This window comes from Panulirus ornatus, chromosome 72 (genome assembly GCF_036320965.1).
Source record: "Panulirus ornatus isolate Po-2019 chromosome 72, ASM3632096v1, whole genome shotgun sequence".
Taxonomy (NCBI): domain Eukaryota; kingdom Metazoa; phylum Arthropoda; class Malacostraca; order Decapoda; family Palinuridae; genus Panulirus; species Panulirus ornatus.
Genome location: NC_092295.1, coordinates 11279662 through 11297521, shown reverse-complemented (window position 1 = coordinate 11297521; position 17860 = coordinate 11279662). Strand labels below are relative to the sequence as shown.

General features: G+C 41.9%; 1 protein-coding gene across 1 annotated transcript in view; it reads right to left on the bottom strand.

Moving 5' to 3' along the window:
• Nucleotides 1-10623: 10623 nt before the first annotated feature.
• Nucleotides 10624-17860, bottom strand: part of LOC139748137 (uncharacterized) — a 23283-nt gene continuing 16046 nt past the window's right edge. The window contains exon 6 of the mRNA XM_071660811.1: nt 10624-10796. Within this exon, the coding sequence (XP_071516912.1) occupies nt 10624-10796 (173 nt within the window). The remainder of the gene's footprint in view (nt 10797-17860) is intronic.

The following is a 17860-nucleotide window of genomic DNA, read 5'->3' as shown; positions in this document are numbered from 1 at the left end:
GCTGGCTATGTGTTCTGTTCGGAAACAACCGATAGACCCCGTTGCTCACCATTGTGACACGAATTGTATTCGAGTACTTAGTATTTCGAATAGTTGTTTTCTATTATACAGTCCCTTAGCCTAGCGGTTAGCATGCCTGCCTCTTGTACAAGGGGTCGCAGGTTCGATCCTGGCTGTTGGAGCTTTGTATGTTCTATGATATATATATATATATATATATATATATATATATATATATATATATATATATATATATATCAAGGGTAAAGGGGAAGAGTGGTTTGGGAATGTCTTGGGATTAAAGTCAGGGGTTAGTGAGAGGACAAGAGCAAGGGAAGGAGTAGCAGTACTCCTGAAACAGGAATTGTGGGAGTATGTGATAGAATGTAAGAAAGTAAATTCTCGATTAATATGGGTAAAACTGAAAGTTGATGGAGAGAGATGGGTGATTATTGGTGCATATGCACCTAGGCATGAGAAGAAAGATCATGAGAGGCAAGTGTTTTGGGAGCAGCTGAATGAGTGTGTTAGTGGTTTTGATGCACGAGACCGGGTTATAGTGATGGGTGATTTGAATGCAAAGGTGAGTAATGTGGCAGTTGAGGGAATAATTGGTATACATGGGGTGTTCAGTGTTGTAAATGGAAATGGTGAAGAGCTTGTAGATTTCTGTGCTGAAAAAGGACTGATGATTGGGAATACCTGCTTTAAAAAGCGAGATATACATAAGTATACTTATGTAAGTAGGAGAGATGGCCAGAGAGCGTTATTGGATTACGTGTTAATTGACAGACGCGCGAAAGAGAGACTTTTGGATGTTAATGTGTTGAGAGGTGCAACTGGAGGGATGTCAGATCATTATCTTGTGGAGGCTAAGGTGAAGATTTGTATGGGTTTTCAGAAAAGAAGAGTGAATGTTGGGGTGAAGAGGGTGGTGAGAGTAAGTGAGTTTGGGAAGGAGACTTGTGTGAGGAAGTACCAGGAGAGACTGAGTACAGAATTGAAAAAGGTGAGAACAATGGGAGTAAGGGGAGTGGGGGAGGAATGGGATGTATTTAGGGATTCAGTGATGGATTTCGCAAAAGATGCTTGTGGCATAAAAAGAGTGGGAGGTGGGTTGATTAGAAAGGGTAGTGAGTGGTGGGATGAAGAAGTAAGAGTATTAGTGATAGAGAAGAGAGAGGCATTTGGACGATTTTTGCAGGGAAAAAATGCAATCGAGTGGGAGATGTATGAAAGAAAGAGACAGGAGGTCAAGAGAAAGGTGCAAGAGGTGAAAAAGAGGGCAAATGAGAGTTGGGGTGAGAGAGTATCATTAAATTTTAGGGAGAATAAAAAGATGTTCTGGAAGGAGGTAAATAAAGTGCGTAAGACAAGGGAGCAAATGGGAACTTCAGTGAAGGGCGCAAATGGGGAGGTGATAACAAGTAGTGGTGATGTGAGAAGGAGATGGAGTGAGTATTTTGAAGGTTTGTTGAATGTGTTTGATGATAGAGTGGCAGACATAGGGTGTTTTGGTCGAGGTGGTGTGCAAAGTGAGAGGGTTAGGGAAAATGATTTGGTAAACAGAGAAGAGGTAGTAAAAGCTTTGCGGAAGATGAAAGCCGGCAAGGCAGCGGGTTTGGATGGTATTGCAGTGGAATTTATTAAAAAAGGGGGTGACTGTATTGTTGACTGGTTGGTAAGGTTATCTAATGTATGTATGACTCATGGTGAGGTGCCTGAGGATTGGCGAAATGCGTGCATAGTGCCATTGTACAAAGGCAAAGGGGATAAGAGTGAGTGCTCAAATTAGAGAGGTATAAGTTTGTTGAGTATTCCTGGTAAATTATATGGGAGGATATTGATTGAGAGGGTGAAGGCATGTACAGAGCATCAGATTGGGGAAGAGCAGTGTGGTTTCAGAAGTGGTAGAGGATGTGTGGATCAGGTGTTTGCTTTGAAGAATGTATGTGAGAAATACTTAGAAAAGCAAATGGATTTGTATGTAGCATTTACGGATCTGGAGAAGGCATATGATAGAGTTGATAGAGATGCTCTGTGGAAGGTATTAAGAATATATGGTGTGGGAGGCAAGTTGTTAGAAGCAGTGAAAAGTTTTTATCGAGGATATAAGGCATGTGTACGTGTAGGAAGAGAGGAAAGTGATTGGTTCTCAGTGAATGTAGGTTTGCGGCATGGGTGTGTGATGTCTCCATGGTTGTTTAATTTGTTTATGGATGGGGTTGTCAGGGAGGTGAATGCAAGAGTTTTGAAAAGAGGGGCAAGTATGAAGTCTGTTGGGGATGAGAGAACTTGGGAAGTGAGTCAGTTGTTGTTCGCTGATGATACAGCGCTGGTGGCTGATTCATGTGAGAAACTGCAGAAGCTGGTGACTGAGTTTGGTAAAGTGTGTGAAAGAAGAAAGTTAAGAGTAAATGTGAAGAAGAGCAAGGTTATTAGGTACAGTAGGGTTGAGGGTAAAGTCAATTGGGAGGTGAGTTTGAATGGAGAAAAACTGGAGTAAGTGAAGTGTTTTAGATATCTGGGAGTGGATCTGGCAGCGGATGGAACCATGGAAGCGGAAGTGGATCATAGGGTGGGGGAGGGGGCGAAAATTCTGGGAGCCTTGAAGAATGTGTGGAAGTCGAGAACATTATCTCGGAAAGCAAAAATGGGTATGTTTGAAGGAATAGTGGTTCCAACAATGTTGTATGGTTGCGAGGCGTGGGCTATGGATAGAGTTGTGCGCAGGAGGATGGATGTGCTGGAAATGAGATGTTTGAGGACAATGTGTTGTGTGAGGTGGTTTCATCGAGTAAGTAACGTAAGGGTAAGAGAGATGTGTGGAAATAAAAAGAGCGTGGTTGAGAGAGCAGAAGAGGGTGTTTTGAAATGGTTTGGGCACATGGAGAGAATGAGTGAGGAAAGATTGAGCAAGATGATATATGTGTCAGAGGTGGAGGGAACGAGGAGAAGTGGGAGACCAAATTGGAGGTGGAAAGATGGAGTGAAATAGATTTTGTGTTATCGGGGCCTGAACATGCAGGAGGGTGAAAGGAGGGCAAGGAATAGAGTGAATTGGATCGATGTGGTATACCGGGGTTGACGTGCTGTCAGTGGATTGAATTAGGGCATGCGAAGAGTCTTGGGTAAACCATGGAAAGCTGTGTAGGTATGTATATTTGCGTGTGTGGACGTATGTATATACATGTGTATGAGGGTGGGTTGGGCCATTTCTTTCGTCTGTTTCCTTGCACTACCTCGCAAACGCGGGAGACAGCGACAAAGCAAAAAAAAAAAAATATATATATATATATATATATATATATACGAATAAAGTGTATATGAACGCGCACCTTCATAGAACATACAAAGCTCCAACAGCCAGGATCGAACCTGGGACCCCTTGTGCAAGACGCAGGCATGCTAACGGCTTGGATAAGGGACTGTATAATAGGAAACAACTATTCGAAATACTAAGTACTCGAATACCCTTCGTCTCACTATGGTGAGCAACGGGGTCCATCGGTTGTTTCCGAACAGAACATATAGCCAGCTGATAGCGTTTTACCGAACCTGACTGTACAACGTGGGGTTATATGAATACGAATAAAGTGTATATGAACGCTCAACTTCATGGAACATACAAAGCTCCAACAGCCAGAATCGAACCTGGAACCCATATGCAAGAGGCAGGCATGCTAACCGCTAGGCTAAGGGACTGTATAATAGGAAACTACTATTCGAAATAATAAGTATTCGAATCCCCTTCGTCTCACTATGGTGAGCAACGGGGTCTATCGGTTGTTTCTGAACAGAACATATAGCCAGCTGATAGCGTTTTACCGAACCTGACTGTACAACGTGGAGTTATATGAATACGAATAAAGTGTATATGAACGCGCACCTTCATAGAACATACAAAGCTCCAACAGACAGGATCGAACCTGAGACCCCTTGTGCAAGAGGCAGGCATGCTAACCGCTAGGCTAAGGGACTGTATAATAGGAAACAACTATTCGAAATACTAAGTACTCGAATACCCTTCGTCTCACTATGGCGAGCAACGTGGTCTATCGGTTGTTTCCGAACAGAACACATAGCCAGCTGATAGCGTTTTACCGAACCTGACTGTACAACGTGGAGTTATATGAATACGAATAAAGTGTATATGATCGCACACCGTCATAGAACATACAAAGCTCCAAAAGACAGGACCAAACCTGAGACCCCTTGTGCAAGAGGCAGGCATGCTAACCGCTAGGCTAAGGGACTGTATAATAGGAAACAACTATTCGAAATACTAAGTACTCGAATACCCTTCGTCTCACTATGGCGAGCAACGTGGTCTATCGTTGTTTCCGAAGAGAACACATAGCCAGCTGATAGCGTTTTACCGAACCTGACTGTACAACGTGGAGTTATATGAATACGAATAAAGTGTATATTAATATATATATATTATATTATATATTATATTATATTAATATATATATATACATATATATATATATGTTTCTATGAGTCCACTCCTCGTGTTTCATTTCCCCGCGGACTCAGGAATATCTTGATCACGCGCAAAATTTCGATCCTTTCCAGCATATATTGTATTTTAACTTTCTTAAAATGGGAAACAGAAGGAGTCAAGCGGGGAGTGCTCATCCTCCTCGTAGACTCAGAATGGGGTGCCTAAATGTGTGTGGATGTAACCAAGATGTGAAAAAAGGAGAGATAGGTAGTATGTTTGAGGAAAGGAACCTGGATGTTTTGGCTCTAAGTGAAACGAAGCTCACGGGTAAAGGGGAAGAGTGGTTTGTGAATGTCTTGGGAGTAAGGTCAGGGGTTAGTGAGAGGACAAGAGCAAGGGAAGGAGTAGCACTACTCCTGAAACAGGAGTTGTGGGAGTTTGTGATAGAATGTAAGAAAGTAAATTCTCTATTAATATGGGTAAAACTGAAAGTTGATGTCGAGAGGTGGGTGATTATTGGTGCATATGCACCTGGGCATGAGAAGAAAGATCATGAGAGGCAAGATTTTGGGAGCAGCTGAATGAGTATGTTAGTGGTTTTGATGCACAAGACCGGGTTATAGTGATGGATGATTTGAATGCAAAGGTGAGTAATGTGACATTTGAGGGAATGATTGGTATGCATGGGGTGTTCAGTGTTGTAAATGGAAATGGTGAAGAGCTTGTAGATTTATGTGCTGAAAAAGGACTGGTGATTGGGAATACCTAGTTTAAAAAGCGAGATATACATATGTATACGTATGTAAGTGGGAGAGATGGCCAGAGAGCGTTATTGGATTAGGTGTTAATTGACAGGCGCGCGAAAGGGAAACTTTTGTATGTTAATGTGCTGAGAGGAGCGACTGAAGTGATGTCTGATCATTATCTTGTGGAGGCTAAGTTGAAGATTTGTATGGGTGTTCAGAGAAGAAGAGTGAATCTTGGGGTGAAGAGGGTGGTGAAAGTAAGTGAGCTTGGGAAGGAGACTTTTGTGAGGAAGTACCAGGAGAGACTGAGTACAGAATGGAAAAAGGTTAGAAAAATGGAAGTAAGGGGAGTGGGCGAGGAACGGGATGTATTTAGGGAATCAGTGATGGATTGCGCAAAAGATGGTTGTGGCATGAGAAGCGTGGGAGGTGGGTTGATTAGAAAGGGTAGTGAGTGGTGGGATGAAGAAGTAAGATTATTAGTGAAAGAGAAGAGAGAGGCATTCGGACGATTTTTGCAGGGAAAAAATGCAATCGAGTTGGAGATGCATAAAAGAAAGAGACAGGAGGTCAAGAGAAAGGTGCAAGAGGTGAGAAAGAGGGCAAATGAGAGTTAGGGTGAGAGAGTATCATCAAATTTCAGGGAGAATAAAAAGATGTTCTAGAAGGAGGTAAATAAAGTGCGTACGACAAAAGAGCAAATGGGAACTTCAGTGAAGGGCGCAAATGGGGAGGTCATAGCAAGTAGTGGTGATGTGAGAAGGAGATGGAGTGAGTATTTTGAAGGTTTGTTGAATGCGTTTGATGATCGAGTGGCATATATAGGGTGTTTTGGTCGAGGTGGTGTGCAAAGTGAGAGGGTTAGGGAAAATAATTTGGTAAACAGAGAAGAGGTAGTGAAATCTTTGCAGAAGATGAAAGCCGGCAAGGCAACAGGTTTGGATGGTATTGCAGTGGAATTTATTAAATAAGCGGGTGACTGTATTGTTTACTGGTTGGTAAGGTTATTTAATGTATGTATGACTCATGGTGAGGTATCTGAGGATTGGCGGAATGCGTGCATAGTGCCTTTGTACAAAGGCAAAGGGGATAAGAGTGAGTGCTCAAATTACAGAGGTATAAGTTTGTTGAGTATTCCCGGTAAATTATATGGGAGGGTATTGATTGAGGGGGTGAAGGCATGTACAGAGCATCAGATTGGGGAAGAGCAGTGTGGTTTCAGGAGTGGTAGAGGATGTGTGGATCAGGTGTTTGCTCTGAAGAATGAATGTGAGAAATACTTAGAAAAGCAAATGGATTTGTATGTAGCATTTATGGATCTGGACAAGGCATATGATAGAGTTGACAGAGATGCTCTGTGGAAGGTATTAAGAATATATGGTGTGGGAGGCAATTGTTAGAAGCACTGAAAAGTTTTTATCGAGAATGTAAGGCATGTGTACGTGTAGGAAGAGAGGAAAGTGATTGGTTCACAGTGAATGTAGGTTTAGGGCAGGGGTGTGTGATGTCTCCATGGTTGTTTAATTTGTTTATGGATGGGGTTGTTAGGGAGGTGAATGCAAGAGTTTTGGAAAGAGGGGAAAGTATGAAGTCTGTTGTGGATGAGAGAGCGTGGGAAGTGAGTCAGTTGTTGTTCGCTGATGATACAACGCTGGTGGCTGATTCATGTGAGAAACTGCAGAAGCTGGTGACTGAGTTTGCTAAAGTGTGTGAAAGAAGAAAGTTAAGAGTAAATGTGAATAAGAGCAAGGTTATTAGGTACAGTAGGGTTGAGGGTCAAGTCAACTGGGAGGTAAGTTTGAATGGAGAAAAACTGGAGGAAGTGAAGTGTTTTAGATATATGGGAGTGGATCTGGCAGCTGATGGAACCATGGAAGCGGAAGGGAATCATAGGGTGGGGGAGGGGCGAAAATCCTGGGAGCCTTGAAGAATGTGTGGAAGTCGAGAACATTATCTCGGAAAGCAAAAATGGGTATATTTGAAGGAATAGTGGTTCCAACAATGTTGTATGGTTGCGAGGCGTGGGCTATGGACAGAGTTCTGCGCAGGAGGGTGGATGTGCTGGAAATGAGATGTTTGAGGACAATGTGTGGTGTGAGGTGGTTTTATCGAGTAAGTAATGTAAGGGTAAGAGAGATGTGTGGAAATAAAAAGAGCTTGGTTGAGCGAGCAGAAGAGGGTGTTTTGAAATGGTTTGGGCACATGGAGAGAATAAGTGAGGAAAGATTGACCAAGAGGGTATATGTGTCGGAGGTGGAGGGAACGAGGAGAAGAGGGAGACCAAATTGGAGGTGGAAAGATTGAGTGAAAAAGATTTTGAGTGATCGGGGCCTTAACATGCAGGAGGGTGAAAGGCGGGCAAGGAATAGAATGAATTGGATCGATGTGGTATACCGGGGTTGACGTGCTGTCAATGGATTGAATCAGGGCATGTGAAGCGTCTGGGGTAAACCATGGAAAGTTGTGTGGGGCCTGGATGTGGAAAGGGAGCTGTGGTTTCGGGCATTATTGCATGACAGCTAGAGACTGAGTGTGAACGAATGGGGCCTTTGTTGTCTTTTCCTAGTGCTACCTCGCACACATGAGGGGGGAGAGGGATGGTATTCCATGTGTGGCGAGGTGGCGATGGAAATGAATAAAGGCATACAGTGTGAATTTTGTGCATGGGTATATACGTATGTGTCTGTGTGTGTATATATAAGTGTACATTGAGATGTATTGGTATGTATATTTGCGTGTGTGGACGTGTATGTATATACATGTGTGTGGGGGTGTGTTGGGCCATTTCTTTCGTCTGTTTCCTTGCGCTAACTCGCAAACGCGGGAGACAGCGATATATATATATATATATATATATATATATATATATATATATATATATATATATATATATATATATGTATATATATATATATATATATATATATATATATATATATATATATATATATATATATATATATATATATATATATAATTTTTTTTTTTTTTTTGTTTTGTCGCTGTCTCCTGCGTTTGCGAGGTAGCGCAAGGAAACAGAAGAAAGAAATGGCCCAACCCACCCCCATACACATGTATATACATACGTCCACACACGCAAATATACATACCTACACAGCTTTCCATGGTTTACCCCAGACGCTTCACATGCCCCGATTCAATCCACTGACAGCACGTCAACCCCGGTATACCACATCGCTCCAATTCACTCTATTGCTTGCCCTCCTTTCACCCTCCTGCAAGTTCAGGCCCCGATCACACAAAATCTTTTTCACTCCATCTTTCCACCTCCAATTTGGTCTCCCTCTTCTCCTCGTTCCCTCCACCTCCGACACATATATCCTCTTGGTCAATCTTTCCTCACTCATTCTCTCCATGTGCCCGAACCATTTCAAAACACCCTCTTCTGCTCTCTCAACCACGCTCTTTTTATTTCCACACATCTCTCTTACCCTTACGTTACTTACTCGATCAAACCACCTCACACCACACATTGTCCTCAAACATCTCATTTCAAGGACATCCATCCTCCTGCGCACAACTCTATCCATAGCCCACGCCTCGCAACCGTACAGCATTTTTGGAACCACTATTCCTTCAAACATACCTATTTTTGCTTTCCGAGATGATGTTCTCGACTTCCACACATTCTTCAAGGCTCCCAGAATTTTCGCCCCCTCACCCACCCTATGATCCACTTCCGCTTCCATGGTTCCATCCGCTGCCAGATCCACTCCCAGATATCTAAAACACTTCACTTCCTCCAGTTTTTCTCCATTCAAACTCACCTCCCAATTGACTTGACCCTCAACCCTACTGTACCTAATAACCTTGCTCTTATTCACATTTACTCTTAACTTTCTTCTTTCACACACTTTACCAAACTCAGTCACCAGCTTCTGCAGTTTCTCACATGAATCAGCCACCAGCGCTGTATCATCAGCGAACAACAACTGACTCACTTCCCAAGCTCTCTCATCCCCAACAGACTTCATACTTGCCCCTCTTTCCAAAACTCTTGCATTCACCTCCCTAACAACCCCATCCATAAACAAATTAAACAACCATGGAGACATCACACACCCCTGCCGCAAACCTATATTCATATATATATATATATATATATATATATATATATATATATATATATATATATATATATATATATATTATCCCTGGGGATGGGGGATTAAGAATACTTCCCACGTATTCCCTGCGTGTCGTAGAAGGCGACTAAAAGGGGAGGGAGCGGGGGGCTGGAAATCCTCCCCTCTCGTTTTTTTTTTTTTTTAATTTTCCAAAAGAAGGAACAGAGGGGGCCAGGTGAGGATATTCCAAAAAAGGCCCAGTCCTCTGTTCTTAACGCTACCTTGCTAATGCGGGAAATGGCGAATAGTTTAAAAGAAAGAAAAATATATATATATATATATATGTATGTATGTAAATATCATTCTCAGCTCTGTTTCCTTCAGCAGCTCAAACGCTTACGGAAAATGAAGACTCATGTATTCATAGACTTGTAGCTCAGAATTCCAGTAAGATTGCTTACGTCTGGAACAAATTTCATACCAGACAATTTTCTGAGACGATTACATTTAGATGCAAAACGAGATCCAGAAACAGTCCGCCCATATCACATCTATCTGGGAATGTAAATTGTCTATTACGTGATATCAGTCACTTCATATATCAAGCTAAGTGTAAGTTTAAGTTCTTGTGTCAGTAGTCGACTCACAGATGCTGAGGTCTGGCTCGTCCCGGCTCATCCTATCCCTCTCTCGTCCTGTCCCTCATATATCGTCAAAAATTCACTCATTCTATCTCTTTTAACCCCAATTCTCGTTCCCTCATCTTTCACCTCATCACTGCTGACACTATGACCTTATCACATAACTCTCCTCATCGCATCACTCCCTCATCTAATCATTTCCCCACGCCATGACCCCCCCTAATTCCCACCAGTTCTTGCCCTTATCTTTGCCTCGTCTTCTTACTCCCTCGCTTCGTTTAAATCAAGACTAGGTAAATACTCTCATGACATCAGTCATCAACCAATTGAAATGATCAAGAATGACAATAAGATATTCAAAATATACCAACTTGTTTCCTTTTTACAAATTGGACGCTAAAATACACCTGCCCCAGAGTATCTAGAGGTTGAAATTAGGTCAGATTTCTTCTTTTCACTCATCCTTTCCTACAAGATTGTATGACCGTATCAACTTTTCATCGTACATCGTAATCCTTCGTGATCTACCCCATTATACTCCCCACTTTTACCTCCTCAGGCATCACAAACCACCCAACCTTTCATATACTCCCTCCCTTTTACCTCCCCATTCACCACAAACCACCCAGCCTTTCATACTTCCTCACTTTTACCTCCCTAGACATCACAAACCACCCATCCTTTCATACCTTCTCTCACTAAGTAATTCTCACTTGGGCTTTCTCCATGAGTTTGCTGGAGACCTGCGTCACAGCGAAGACGTAACTCTCAGTAACATTCAGAACCTGCTGGGGATCATTCAAGTCCTGCAGATCCCTCAGGTGGCGCTGGTGGGCGACATCCAGTAGCCCCACTGTCCCCACAATGTCTCCTGTAAAAGTGGCAGGAAGAGGCGCGGAGGTTGAAGGTAATTACCATAACAAAAGCCTTTAGATTTGCACCACAATGAACAAAGGCTCATGACACACATATACATATATCTAATGGCCACATTAGAAAATGTAACAGTGGCACTACCCAACCTCATCCGTTATATACTAGCTATCATGTTGAATTTTAATGCTATAGTTTCTAGTTTGAAAATGAATCAGGATGCCAGATTGCCGGAAAAAGTTGTTAGGGATATTCAAGAAATGCAAAACGTTCCGGCTAACATAGAAGGGAGCTACAAGGTGTTCATCCCCTCCCACCAACACGCAACTATAAGATATATTCCCACGAAGATCCGACAGGAACAAGACATTATGTCAAATAATTACAAGATAAATACATAACTACAGTTATGTACCTACAAACGTACACATGTAGGTAGACATTTACATGAAAATATTCAGAAAATGCGTGATTATATACATTCCGTTGCCATATTGAGATTTAGATAACTTCATGAAGTACTGCCACCTGATGAAGTGGATTGTCTGCACGAATCATGTCATGCCACATGTATAGAAAAATTATGTTAGAATTACATATATAGCGGAAGGAAACAGACGAAAGAAATGGCCCAACCCACCCCGATACACATGTATATACATACACGTCCACACACGCAAATATACATACCTACACAGCTTTCCATGGTTTACCCCAGACGCTTCACATGCCCTGATTCAATCCATTGACAGCACGTCGACCCCGGTATACCATATCGATCCAATTCACTCTATTCCTTGCCCCCTTTCACCCTCCTGCATGTTCAGGACCCGATCACTCAAAATCTTTTTCACTCCATCTTTCCACCTCCAATTTGGTCTCCCACTTCTCCTCGTTCCCTCCACCTCCGACACATATATCCTCATGGTGAAACTCTCATCACTCATTCTCTTCATGTGCCCAAACCATTTCAAAACACCCTCTTCTGCTCTCTCAACCACGCTCTTTTTATTTCCACACATCTCTCTTACCCTGACATTACTTACTCGATCAAACCTGCTCACACCACACATTGTCCTCAAACATCTCATTTCCAGCAAATCCATCCTCCTGCGCACAACTCTATCCATAGCCCACGCCTCGCAACCATACAACATTGTTGGAACCACTATTCCTTCAAACATACCCATTTTTGCTTTCCGAGATGATGTTCTCGACTTCCACACATTCTTCAAGGCTCCCAGGATTTTCGCCCCCTCCCCCACCCTATGATCCACTTCCGCTTCCATGGTTCCATCCGCTGCTAGATCCACTCACAGATATCTAAAACACTTTACTTCCTCCAGTTTTTCTCCATTCAAACTTACCTCCCATTTGACTTGACCCTCAACCCTACTGTACCTAGTTACCTTGCTCTTATTCACATTTACTCTTAACTTTCTTCTTTCACACACTTTACCAAACTCAGTCACCAGCTTCTGCAGTTTCTCAAATGAATCAGCCACTAGCGCTGTATCATCAGCGAACAAGAACTGACTCACATCCCAAGCTCCCTCATCCCGAACAGACTTCATACTTGCCCCTCTTTCCAAAACTCTTACATTCACCTCCCTAACAACCCCATCCATAAACAAATTAAACAACCATGGAGACATCACAAACCCCTACCGCAAACCTACATTCACTGAGAACCAATTACTTTCCTCTCTTCCTAAACGTACACATGCCTTACATCCTCGATAAAAACTTTTCACTGCTTCTAACAACTTGCCTCCCACACCATATATTCTTAATACCTTCCACAGAGCATCCCTATCAACTCTATCATATGCCTTCTCCAGATCCATAAATGCTACATATATATATATATATATATATATATATATATATATATATATATATATATATATATATATATATATATATATATATATATATATATATACTTCCCACGTATTCCCTGCGTGTCGTAGAAGGCGACTAAAAGGGAAGGGAGCGGGAGGCTGGAAATCCTCCCCTCTCGTTTTTTTTTTTTTTTTTCCAAAAGAAGGAACAGAGAAGAGGGCCAGGTGAGGATATTCCCTCAAAGACCCAGTCCTCTGTTCTTAACGCTACCTCGCCATCGCGGGAAATGGCGAATAGTATGAAAGAAAGAAGAAATATATATATATATATATATATATATATATATATATATATATATATATATATATATATATATATATATGAGAGAATGAGTGAGGAAAGATTGACCAAGAGGATATATGTGTCGGAGGAGGAGGGAACGAGGAGAAGTGGGAGACCAAATTGGAGGTGGAAAGATGGAGTGAAGAAGATTTTGAGTGATCGAGGCCTGAACATGCAGGAGGGTGAAAGGTGGGCAAGGAATAGAGTGCATTGGATCGATGTGGTATACCGGGGTTGATGTGCTGTCAGTGGATTGAATTAGGATATGTGAAGCGTCTGGAGTAAAAAATGGAAAGCTCTGTGGGGACTGGATGTGGAAAGGGAGCTGTGGTTTCGGGCATTATTGCATGACATATGGAGACGGAGTGTGAACGATTGAGGCCTTTGTTGTCTTTTCCTAGCGCTACCCCGCACACATGAGGGGGAGGGGGATGGTATTCCATGTGTGGCGAGGTCGCGATGATAATGAATAAAGGCAGACAGTGTGAAATGTGTGCATTGGTATATATGTATGTGTCTGTGTGTGTATATGTATGTGTACATTGAGATGTATAGGTATGTATATTTGCGTGTGTGGACGTGTGTGTATATACATCTGTATGGGGGTGGGTTGGGCTATTTCTTTCGTCTGTTTCCTTTCGCTACCTTGCAAACGCGGGAGACAGCGACAAAGCAAAATAGTATATATATATATATATATATATATATATATATATATATATATATATATATATATATATATATATATATATATATATATATATATATATATATATATATATTTATATATATATATATATATCCCTGGGGATAGGGGAAAAAGAATACTTCCCACGTATTCCCTGCGTGTCGTAGAAGGCGACTAAAATGGGAGGGAGCGGGGGCTGGAAATCTTCCCCTCTCTTTTTTTTTTTAATTTTCCAAACGAAGGAACAGAGAACGAGGCCCAGTCCTCTGTTCTTAACGCTACCTTGCTAACGCGGGAAATGGCGAATAGTTTTAAAGAAAAGATATATATATATATATATGTATATATGTATATATATATATATATATATATATATATATATATATATATATATATATATATATATATATATATATATATATATATATATATATATATATATATATATGATTTGGTAAACAGAGAAGAGGTAGTAAAAGCTTTGCGGAAGGTGAAAGCCGGCAATGCAGTAGGTTTGGATAGTATTGCAGTGGAATTTATAAAAAAATGGGGGTGACTGTATGGTTGACTGGTAAGGTTATTTAATGTGCGGATGAATCATGGTGAGGTGCCTGAGGATTGGTGGAATGCGTGCATAGTACCATTGTACAAAGGCAAAGGGGATAAGAGTGAGTGCTCAAATTACAGAGGTATAAGTTTGTTGAGTATTCCTGGTAAATTGTATGGGAGGGTATTGATTGAGAGGGTGAAGGCATGTATAGAGCATCAGATTGGGGAAGAGCAGTATGGTTTCAGAAGTGGTAGAGGATATGTGGATCAGGTGTTTGCTTTGAAAAATGTATATGAGAAATACTTAGAAAAGCAAATGGATTTGTAAGTAGCATTTATGGATCTGGAGAAGGCATATGATAGAGTTGATAGAGATGCTCTGTGGGGCAAGTATGAAGTCTGTTGGGGATGAAAGAGCTTGGGAAGTGAGTCAGTTGTTGTTCGCTGATGATACAGCGCTGGTGGCTAATTCATGTGAGAAATTGCAGAAGCTGCTGACTGAGTTTGGTAAAGTGTGTGGAAGAAGAAAGTTAAGAGTAAATGTGAATAAGAGCAAGGCTATTAGGTACAGTAGTGTTGAGGGTCAAGTCAATTGGGAGGTAAGTTTGAATTGAGAAAAACTGGAGGAAGTAGATCTGGCAGCGGATGGAACCATGGAAGCGGAAGTGGATCATAGGGTGGGGGAGGGGGCAAAAATCCTGGGAGCCTTCAAGAATGTGTGGAAGTCGAGAACATTATCTCGGAAAGCAAAAATGGGTATGTTTGAAGGAATAGTGGTTCCAACAATGTTGTATGGTTGCGAGGCGTGGGCTATGAATAGAGTTGTACGCAGGAGGATGGATGTGCTGGAAATGAGATGTTTGAGGACAATGTGTGGTGTGAGGTGGTTCGATCGAGTAAGTAACGTAAGGGTAAGAGATATGTGTGGAAATAAAAAGAGCGTGGTTGAGAGAGCAGAAGAGGGTGTTTTGAAATGGTTTGGGCACATGGAGAGAATGAGTGAGGAAAGATTGACCAAGAGGATATATGTGTCGGAGGTGGAGGGAACGAGAAGTGGGTGACCAAATTGGAGGTGGAAAGATGAGGTGAAAAAGATTTTGTGTGATCGGGGCCTGAACATGCAGGAGGGTGAAAGGAGAGCAAGGAATAGAGTGAATTGGATCGATGTGGTATACCGGGGTTGACGTGCTGTCAGTGGATTGAATCAGGGCATGTGAAGCGTCTAGGGTAAACCATGGAAAGCTGTGTAGGTATGTATATTTGCGTGTGTGGACGTATGTATATACATGTGTATGGGGGTGGGTTGGGCCATTTCTTTCGTCTGTTTCCTTGCGCTACCTCGCAAACGCGGGAGACAGCGACAAAGCAAAAAAAAAAAAATAATATATATATGTATATATATACATATATATATATATATATATATATATATATATATATGTATATATATACATATATATATATATTTTGCTTTGTCGCTGTCTCCCGCGTTAGCGAGGTAGCGCAAGGAAGCAGACGAAAGAATGGCCCAAACCACCCCCATACACATGTATATACATACACGTCCACAAACGCAAATATACATACCTATACATCTCAATGTACACATATATATACACACACAGACATATCCATATATACACATGTACATAATTCATACTGTCTGCCTTTATTTATTCCCATCGCCATCTCGCCACACATGGAATAACATCCCCCTCCCCCCTCATGTGTGCGAGGTAGCGCTAGGAAAAGACAACAAAGGCCCCATTCGTTCACACTCAGCCTCTAGCTGTCATGTAATAATGCCCTAAACCACAGCTCCCTTTCCACATCCAGGCCCCACAAAACTTTCCATGGTTTACCCCAGACGCTTCACATGCCCTGATTCAATCCATTGATAGCACGTCGACCCCGGTATACCACATCGATATAATTCACTCTATTCCTTACCCGCCTTTCAACCTCCTGCATGTTCAGGACCCGATCACTCAAAATCTTTTTCACTCCATCTTTCCACCTCCAATTTGGTCTCCCACTTCTCCTCGTTCCCTCCACCTCCGACACATATATCCTCATGGTCAAACTCTCCTCACTCATTCTCTTCATGTGCCCAAACCATTTCAAAACACACTCTTCTACTCTCTCAACCATGCTCTTTTTATTTCCACACATCTCTCTTACCCTTACATTACTTACTCGATCAAACCACTTCACACCACATATTGTCCTCAAACATCTCATTTCCAGCACATCCACCCTCCTGCGCACAAGTCTATCCATAGCCCACGCCTCGCAACCATACAACATTGTTGGAACCACTATTCCTTCAAACATACCCATTTTTGCTTTCCGAGATAAGGTTCTCGACTTCCACACATTTTTCAAGGCTCCCAAAATTTTCGCCCCCTCCCCCACCCTATGATCCACTTCCGCTTCCATGGTTCCATCCGCTGACAGATCCACTCCCAGATATCTAAAACACTTCACTTCCTCCAGTTTTTCTCCATTCAAACTCACCTCCCAATTGACTTGACCCTCACCCCTACTGTACCTAATAACCTTGCTCTTATTCACATTTACTCTTAACTTTCTTCTTCCACACACTTTACCAAACTCAGTCACCAGCTTCTGCAGTTTCTCACATGAATCAGCCACCAGCGTGTGAAAGAAGAAAGGTAAGAGTAAATGTGAATAAGAGCAAGGTTATTAGGTACAGTAGGGTTGAGGGTCAAGTCAATTGGGAGGTAAGTTTGAATGGAGAAAAACTGGAGGAAGTAAAGTGTTTTAGATATCTGGGAGCGGATCTGGCAGCGGATGGAACCATGGAAGCGGAAGTGAATCATAGGTTGGGGGAGAGGGCGAAAATCTTGGGAGCCTTGAAGAATGTTTGGAAGTCGAGAATATTATCTCGGAAAGCAAAAATGGGTATGTTTAAAGGAATAGTGGTTCCAACAATGTTGTATGGTTGCGAGGCGTGGGCTATGGATAGACTTGTGCGCAGGAGGATGGATGTGCTGGAAATGAGATGTTTGAGGACAATGTGTGGTGTGAGGTGGTTTGATCGAGTAAGTAACGTAAGGGTAAGAGAGATGTGTGGAAATAAAAAGAGCGTGGTTGAGAGAGCAGAAGAGGGTGTTTTGAAATGGTTTGGGCACATGGAGAGAATGAGTGAGGAAAGATTGACCAAGAGGATATATGTGTCGGAGGTGGAGGGAACGAGGAGAAGAGGGAGACCAAATTGGAGGTGAAAAGATGGAGTGAAAAAGATTTTGTGTGATCGGGGCCTGAACATGCAGGAGGGTGAAAGGAGGGCAAGGAATAGAGTGAATTGGAGCGATGTGGTATACAGGGGTTGACGTGTTGTCAGTGGATTGAATCAAGGCATGTGAAGCGTCTGGGGTAAACCATGGAAAGTTGTGTAGGTATGTATATTTGCGTGTGTGGACGTGTGTATGTACATGTGTATGGGGGGGGGGGCATTTCTTTCGTCTGTTTCCTTGCGCTACCTCGCAAACGCGGGAGACAGCGACAAAGTATAAAAAAAAAAAAAAATATATATATATATATATATATATATATATATATATATATATATATATATATATATATATATATATATATATATATATACATATATA